This window comes from Bison bison, unplaced genomic scaffold, assembly GCF_000754665.1.
Source record: "Bison bison bison isolate TAMUID 2011002044 unplaced genomic scaffold, Bison_UMD1.0 scf7180017864349, whole genome shotgun sequence".
In the NCBI taxonomy this organism is placed as follows: domain Eukaryota; kingdom Metazoa; phylum Chordata; class Mammalia; order Artiodactyla; family Bovidae; genus Bison; species Bison bison.
In genome coordinates, this window is record NW_011494921.1 from 1700362 (window position 1) to 1709368 (window position 9007).

The following is a 9007-nucleotide window of genomic DNA, read 5'->3' on the forward strand; positions in this document are numbered from 1 at the left end:
CATTTATTTTATTTCTGATGTTGTATCTGTAATTGCATGTGCCTGTGTTTAAACTCTAGAGAAGGAAATGGCAACCCACTGCAGTATTCTTGCCTGGGAAATCACATGGACAGGGGAGCCTGGCAGGCTACAGTCCATGGGGTCGCAGAAAGTTGGACACAACTTAGCGACTGAACAAAAAAATTTTTAAACTCAGATCAAGTAAGACTCATTTATTGTCATTAATGTTTATAAAAAACCAAGCAAATTATTATGATCATTATCAACTTAATTCAGAAGATACATTTTTCCTAATATACTTACAGATTTCAAAAAAGATGTAGGTAAGTTAAAGCATTGAAACAAATCTGTTAGAAATTATCTTAGTTTTTGAAAGATCTATGAATCGAAAATTTCCTGATTTCTACACACAAGATTTTAATGTTTTTTTCAAAAAAGATGTAGGTAAGTTAAAGCATTGAAACAAATCTGTTAGAAATTATCTTAGTTTTTGAAAGATCTATGAATCGAAAATTTCCTGATTTCTACACACAAGATTTTAATGTTTTTTTCAAAAAAGATGTAGGTAAGTTAAAGCATTGAAACAAATCTGTTAGAAATTATCTTAGTTTTTGAAAGATCTATGAATCGAAAATTTCCTGATTTCTACACACAAAATTTTAATGTTTTGCTATACGAGAACTAATTTTTTATACTCAACATAGGTTATAAATAATTTTTTATTAAATAATCCTGTTACACAGAATCCCAGTTATTCAAGGCTTTGTCACCTTACTGTCGACCTTCCCTCCACGACGCTTCCTTGGATACCTCTTGCTCTTTATCCTGGGAGTTGAAGTATTAGTAAGTAATTTACCACTTACACGTTTTCAGGTCTCTTTCATGCACGTGCATATCTCGTTGGCAGTGACCTCCTTTTCCCTGTCTTCTTTGAATTACATTCTCAGGTGCTCAGTTTCTTCTACCGCTACATGCTCACAGCTGGACTCGTTGCCCTCGCCGCTTGGCCGTTTATCACTGCGCTGTGGACTCGAGCAAAGGTATAAGTACTACTCACTTCAACCCTGGGCAGATTCGTAGCGACGTTTCTGGATATGTGTTTTAACTCTGGGAATTGCTCATTTTTTAAGAGAAGCGTAGAATGTGTCCTTACATAAAGATCCTGATCCTTTTGACAGGAGGACTGAGGTTGACTTAAAGGTGTCAGTGATTCGTGTAGATTTTCATAGCAAAGTGAACTCATCTTCTGGTGATTGAAATACTCAAGAAGTGCAGTTGATACATCCTTCTCTGAAAGGCTTCCTAGGTTCCTTTAGCCTCAAATGTCTAAATGCCACCGAGGAGCTGCCCAGAGCAGAGCGCGGGCAGGAGGGGCCGTGTTCTGGGCTCAGATCCGAAGGGGTCACGTCCCCTGGTCCAGGGCCCCATCATGCTTTCTCTGGAGAAGAATTTGTTCATGATAGATGATTTTAAAATAGAATTACTCCTGATTTTCGGGGTTTTTTGTTGTTGTTGTTTGTTTTGTGTATGTTTTGCAGAGCTTATTTTTTATGCATTACATGTATCCCTGAAGACAAATGAGAATACACAAATAAGCAAAGATTTAGGAAAAAACCACCCACAGTCCCGTCACCCAGACATTGCATGTTGTTAACTCTTCTGGATTTTTTTCCTACACATTCATTCTTAAAGAGGAAGAAAGGAATCATCCTATACTTCATATTTCACAACTTTTTTTTTTTTACTGAATCATTATTGTAATTACCCCTGATTTTCTGCCTTTAACTATATAGGCAATTACAATGTGCTACAAAAAATATTCTCATGTTTCCACTTTGATGCTTTTTGGTGGAAGTAGCACGAAGATAGACATTTCTTCTTTCTCTTCTATGAGAACCTACAAGATGTTCCAGTTAGTGGAATTATTGATAATTTTTTGGCCTTAATCTAACTACAGAAATGTTTTTACTTTTATCCCTCCTGGATGCAATCATTTCATAGTAGGCCAGCTTTCTCGAAGATGTCATCAGCGTACGGTAGACTATAAATTGAATGAGGCTTCCCGGTTGGCTCAGTGGTAACAAACCTGCCTGCCAGTGCAGGGGCCACAGGAGATGTGAGTTTGATCCCTGGGTCAGGAAGATCCCCTGGAGGAGGAAAGGGCAACCCACTCCAGTATTCTTTGTTGGCATAATCCCGTGGACAGAGGAGCCTAGTGGGCTAAAGTATGGGGTCCCAAAGAGTCAGACACAACTGAGCATGCACAAAGAATTGAATGAAGTGCTTGCTTTGAAAGAGTTTAAATCCTGGTTTAAATCCTGGCTCTTTCATTTACTAGTCATAGATCTGGTGCTACACACTTTGACGTCTCTGAGCTCAGTATCCTAATCTGAAATACTGTGAATAATATAGCCTACCTCTTGAGGTTATTGTGAGAATTAAAGGAGATAATACCTAAATCATACTTAATAGAGAGCCTCCAACTTAACAGATCCTTCACAGGTAGTAGCTATGTTACTTTTAGACTAAACGAACGTAAGGCTTTGAATTTTCTTCTTAGTTTCACAACCATGTAGTCTGTGAAACAACGAAGACAGTTGTTTGTACCATAATGTCTAAAGATAACTTTTTTCTTTATTTTAGAGCATCTCGCTGAGTTGGATTTTCTTCTGTTTGCTACTGGCCGTGTTCCCACTTATGCCTGTTGTAGGACGAAAGCCAGATATCTTTCTAGTGTATGGACACTATTTTAACTTACTTTCTTTTGAATACAATTGTTTTTCTCAATCAACACTATATGAACCACATCTTGGCCATGAGTTTAAAATCATGTGAACAACCTGGAAGTTAAAATATTAATACTAAACCATGAGTCATCATTTTGGCCCGGCTCTGAGAGGCATTGAAACTCCCTGAAGATGCTTCTGGGCCTTCATAAAAAATGAAATTGTGCCAGTGGTAACTTAAATTTCCAACAATTTAAAAAATGTCTAGAAGCTCTTGTATGTTGGGGGAACCAGTACATGATTTCACATGAAAAACATGTTCAGTTGCTGAAATTAACAGGTCTAAAAAGCTGCTGATGACTGATACAATCTGTCTTTGCCTTTGAGCAAGTCCACATTTTTAATGCCTTAGAAAGATGAAATTCTCTTCTACTTTGAACATAAAGATCTCCACTGGGGAGGGGGGCATCTCTGTGCACCTTGACAGCTTTCTCATGTTTAATCATGTATGCGGTTAGAAAATTCTTTATACCTTACTTGAATTCTCCTTGCTGCTCTTAGGTTTATTTCCCCTCAATGTGTCCCAAACGAATCTGTAAAATTACTGGTTACCTGTGTTTTTAGTTTTAAATTATTATCATATAATCTATTGGCTGTGTGTGTATGTGCTTGGGAAGCTAAATGATCATTATTTCATTAACCTTTTACTCTCTTGTTTTCTAATTATGTAATCATCTTCATTACTTTCTTTTGAACTCTGTGTAAGGAAATTTTTTAGCAGTCTAACTCAATCTTTAATAGATGAGGGTATTCTTTTTAACTGAAAGAAACCACAACAATATTTTTAAAGTATATGTTAATTTTAAAGTATGTGTTATCTAAAAATTAATACATTTATTCTCATTTCTGTGAGAATAATAATTATGGACTTAGATTAGAAATTATTCTGTGAAATCAATTTATCTGCAGAGCTCAAAAAACAGTATTGAATTCTAGGACTATTCTCTCTTAGCCATACCTTACGATTACTAAGTGAAAACATTTTGCAGTTGTTTTAAACTGTAAACAGCATGTGCAAAGATGAATTCAAACATTTTGATTTATTTGTTACTTCCCATTGCTCTGATTCTCTTGTCTCTGTAAAGACCCTTCCGCTCCTTTCATCAGTCTCTCCCTGTCCGTCCTGTTCAAGCACTGTTGATACAGATGAGCAGGACTCAGGCTGAGAGGAAAAGAAGTTTATAAATAGTCTCCATATAAGTTTGCCACTGACCTATTCTATTGTGAATTGTGTTTTAAAACAGAGTGGGTGCAGGCTTGCTGGTTCTTCTACTCTCCCTGTTTGTTGTAACATCTGTCATAAAAAGAAAAGATAGTTTTATAAATGAAGAGCTGGTGTTACATCTATTACAGGTGGGTTACAGATTTTCAATAGTATGTTATATATATGACATGATAAAATGCACCTTATGGTTGTATTTAATTATCTCGTTCTTAAGATGCCATCATGTTTTTACTACTCAATAAAAAGAGCAGAGAAGAGAGTTTTCTGTTTAAGATATTAAAAGGAAATACATTCTCTAGAAGGAATAAAGTAAATACATTCTCTAAAGTAGCAAAAAGGTCAACAGGAGCTGCCCCCTGCCCCCTCGCCCCTAAATGCCTGGAGAGCAGAGATTAAGGAGGTATAAGTCTACTTTGGCCACCTGATGCGAAGAGCTGACTCATTGGAAAAGACCCTGATGCTGGGAAAGATTGAGGGCTGGAGGAGAAAGGGATGTCAGAGGATGAGATGGTTGGATGGCATCACCGACTCAATAGACATGGGTTTAGGTAAACTCTGGGAGTTGGTGATGGACAGGGAGGCCTGGCGTGCTGCGGTCCATGGGGTCACAAAGAGTCAGACACAACTGAGCAACTGAACTGAACTAAACTGAAGAGGTATTGACCAAGAGGTTGAACTGAAAAGGGCTTCTTCTGTTCTGAGATTCTGTGTTGTCCTCTTTAGGGTCAGGAAAGAATAAGTTCTTTGAAGTGAAAGCAGCTGCTGAGTATGTTTATATGAAGATTAGCCACTTTAAGACTTCAGATGACATGCTAGGAGAAAATAAACTTCACCTTGGTTGGTGGCTTTGGAGTGGTGAAAAGAACTTTGAACTTGATGTTTCCAAATTGAGTTAATTCCCAGCTACTCTTTGTACGTAGATGTGTGATTTTCAGTAATAGAGCTTCAGTCTGCTTGTTTTTTAATCAGTAGAGACAATATTCAATAGGGTGGTAAGAGGTTATATGATGTCATATTCTGTAAAATAATAGCTTTACTGTAGATAAGAGTAGAAGTCACTTTTTTTTTTCCTTTTAAACAATAAAAAATAAGCCACATCTAGAACATTGATTAAAAAGAAAACATATCGGACTCTTCTCAAAAAATTTACTCAGAGTAAAGCTGGGATAATAGTTGTTCTAAGAACACTCAAAAATTAAAATATGCAACACATGAAAGATGTTAACTCATTCTGGAGAACAACACAGAACATATGAAAAAGAGAAATATTTTCATTAAAGATCCTATCAAGCCATTGAAACATATCTTTTCATTGTATTTGGTACACGGATTGGCTTTACACTAAACCATAGTAGCTTTGACAAAATTCACCTGTAATAGTGAATATTTTGACAAAGGTGAGTGTTTCTGCATCTCACTCTTAGGAACAAAAAATACCATGTTAAAATTCTTATGGACTTTGTTAGAAATGCTCCTAAATATAAGGTAAATCTGATTGAAAAAAAATTGCCTCTTATATTAACCTTATTAATTTGCATTCACTCCTCTGTTGTGTACCATATATATATATATGTTTGATTTGAAGATTTGTGCTTTTTCATATTTTAATGTATCTGAAATGAGAATGTGTCTTACAATTGAAAGGATCCTAGGATTGTGTCATAGATTTATTGACAGCATTTCTCCTTAATTCACTGAAAACATGAGTAAATTAAATGTGTCTTTAGGATTTGGTGATCAGGTTGCTAATCTGAACTTTAAGAGAGTTTACTTGGTTCACAACCATAGTTTAGCTCATTTCTTAAACTGGCTGTTAATCCACTAATTCAGGGGTCAGCACACATTTTTCTGAAGAGCCAGACTGTACGTATTTTAGGCTTGTGGGCCATATGGAGTCTTGTCAGTTTTCAGCTCTACCATTGCAGGGCAAAGGGAGCTATCGACAATAGGTAAACGAATGGCAGTGACTACAACAGTAAAGAAAACAAGATTTCAATAAAGCAGCATTTCTAAAAGCAAGCACCAGCCTACAAGCCATAGTTTTCCAGCTCTGCCAGTTTATGTGTACTCCCTAAAGAATTCTACACTCCTTGCATTCTCAGCACCAGTGACCCCTCAGGCCACAGATGTGTACTGAATGTGTAAACAGACCTGCCGTGAGTGAGGCCAGAGGGGGAAGACATTCAGGCAGACACACCAGGCTGTGTGCAGTCCACCCTCTGCATGCCCGTGATTTAAGAAACCTTCAAGATTGAGAACATATTCCCAAGCAGACACAGTGTGGTAACGTATGTTGAAAGTGTAGAGTGCCTCATTCGTGCTTATAAAGGACGGCCCTTTGCTTAGTCCAGGAATTCCGACTCTTGGTCTTGGCCACAGGAAGGTGAGCTGGTCCAATTTCAATAGCATTTTGGCCAGATTCCAGCGGTTGAAGCGGTTTTCTAAGTATCTTTCCAGTATATACCTGGCCGCTCACCACCTCCTCTCTTCTCACGTCTTCTGGGTTTGTTTTCAGATGCTGAGCGTCGTGTTTTCCATGTGTGTTGTGTATGGCACCCATCACAGTCTACTCAAGAAACAAGGACTGCCTCTTCTTAATCAGATTGTTAGCTGGACAATATTAGGTAAGAGGTCAATCAAATCGAATGAGGTGACTTTCCATCAGGGTACATCTTAAAATCATCCATTTACATCTGTATTATTGTTACTGAAACAAATTTGTTGTGAGAAAATAACGAGTACCTTTTATTTCTGTCTCTTGCTAGAATTTGATAAAGAAAATTAGAACTCTTGTGAGCATTTATGTGTTAATAAGAATTCCTGAGAGAATATTTATGACTTGATAATAAGGCTGCATATTTATTCACACCTGATAAAAAGTGATTCCAGGGGGGAAGAAGGTTTTGTGAAGAGATTCCTATGCTGAAGTTTCATGTCAGTTCATAAATTCTCAGTTCTTACACAGGGACTAGGAAGCAGTTAAATTTCATCTGTATTTCCCTTGCTGAAAATAACATTGCTTAGTCACCTCCCAACACCTCACACATCTATAAAGCCAGTTGTGTGTTTCAGAGCGCTCTCCTTTGTCGTTCTCTGGAGAATGTGCATGTGGAGCAAACACGCCATTTAAAGGCAGCCTCTTCCTTCCAGCTGGAAGGCAGGGGCAGACGGGAAGTCCAGATTTTTCATTAAAAAAGGAGAAGACGACAGTTTGTCATGCCTATGAATGATGTGATGTGCAGTTAACCTTTATTTGTTTAAAAATGCTTTTTGTTCATCATTTTAATAAAAAAGATCGTTGGGCGGATCTTTGCCTTACAAGGAGCATTAAGGGATAGGAGTGTTTTACCTTGGATTACTCTTAAAATCCAAGCAGATGTATAAAAATACAGCAGGAAACTGACATGTGTCTCTCCAAGTTTTGATTTGCACCTTTTCCAGACACTGTGGTCATTGTGTAAGTGGAGCTGGACAAGAAGCGTCTCTTGTAAATGTAACTCTGTTTTCACTGTATAAGCTTTATTTCATTATGGGCTTTATGTAGGCTGTTCCTTTTAAATTATCTTGATTGCTGGAGTTACTATTTAAATTTATTCTACATGACAATAGACAGACTACTCTTGGATTTTTTAAAAAAACGTGTTCAGATGGTACTATGTTCTGGTGCTCTTCTGTTCCCTGAGAGTAATAAGAGATCGCCTAAATGGGTTAACAGACTTGCCTCATGGTTAAACAGTCATAAGCCTTTCATCCAGGATGCCCTCCCAAGGGATCTGTCTTCATTCTCAGTTCAGGTCAGTTCATTTCAGTCGCTCAGTCGTGTCCGACTCTTTGTGACCCCATGAATTGCAGCACGCCAGGCCTCCCTATCCATCACCATCTCCTGGAGTTCACTCAGACTCATGTCCATCGAGTCAGTGATGCCATCCAGCCATCTCATCCTCTGTCGTCCACTTCTCCTCCTGCCCCCAATCCCTCCCAGCATCAGAGTCTTTTCCAGTGAGTCAACTCTTTGCACGAGGTGGCCAAAGTACTGGAGTTTCAGCTTTAGCATCATTCCTTCCAAAGAAATCCCAGGGCTGATCTCCTTCAGAATGGACTGGTTGGATCTCCTTGCAGTCCAAGGGACTCCCAAGAGTCTTCTCCAACACCACAGTTCAGAAGCATCAGTTCTTCGGCACTCAGCCTTCTTCACAGTCCAGCTCTCACATCCGTACATGACCACTGGAAAAACCATAGCCTTGACTGCTGCTGCTGCTGCTAAGTCACTTCAGTCATGTCCGACTCTGTGCGACCCCATAGACGGCAGCCCACCAGGCTCCTCTGTCCCTGGGATTCTCTAGGCAAGAACACTGGAGTGGGTTGCCATTTCCTTCTCCAATGCATGAAAGTGAAAAGTGAAAGTGAAGTCGCTCAGTCGTGTCTGACTCTTAGCGACCCCATGGACTGCAGCCTACCAGGCTGCTCCGTCCATGGGATTTTCCAGACAAGAGTACTGGAGTGGGTTGCCATTGCCTTCTCTATAGCCTTGACTAGACGAACCTTTGTTGGCAGAGTAATGTCTCTGCTTTTGAATATGCTATCTAGGTTGGTCATAACTTTCCTTCCAAGGAGTAAACGTCTTTTAATTTCATAGCTGCAGTCACCATCTGCAGTGATTTTGGAGCCCCCAAAAATAAAGTCTGACACTGTTTCCACTGTTTCCCCATCTATTTGCCATGAAGTGATGGGACCAGATGCCATGATCTTCGTTTTCTGAATGTTGAGTTTTAAGCCAACTTTTTCACTCTCTTCTTTCACCTTCATCAAGAGGCATTTTAGTTCCTCTTCACTTTCTGCCATAAGGGTGGTGTCATCTGCATATCTGAGGTTATTGATATTTCTCCTGGCAATCTTGATTCCAGCTTGTACTTCTTCCAGCCCAGCATTTCTCATGATGTACTCTGCATAGAAGCTAAATAAGCAGGGTGACGATATACAGCCTTGACGTACTCCT

The 9007-nt window shown here is 38.9% G+C and overlaps 1 protein-coding gene across 4 annotated transcripts in view; it reads left to right on the forward strand.

The window, feature by feature from the left end:
- The window catches only part of PIGN (phosphatidylinositol glycan anchor biosynthesis, class N), a 106540-nt gene that overhangs the window by 49349 nt on the left and 48184 nt on the right, over positions 1 to 9007 (forward strand). For all 4 annotated transcript variants that reach the window (XM_010854749.1, XM_010854750.1, XM_010854751.1 and 1 more), the window contains 5 exons: positions 744 to 843; positions 948 to 1040; positions 2644 to 2735; positions 4031 to 4139; positions 6527 to 6635. In XM_010854749.1, the coding sequence (XP_010853051.1) occupies positions 744 to 843; positions 948 to 1040; positions 2644 to 2735; positions 4031 to 4139; positions 6527 to 6635 (503 nt within the window). The remainder of the gene's footprint in view (positions 1 to 743; positions 844 to 947; positions 1041 to 2643; positions 2736 to 4030; positions 4140 to 6526; positions 6636 to 9007) is intronic.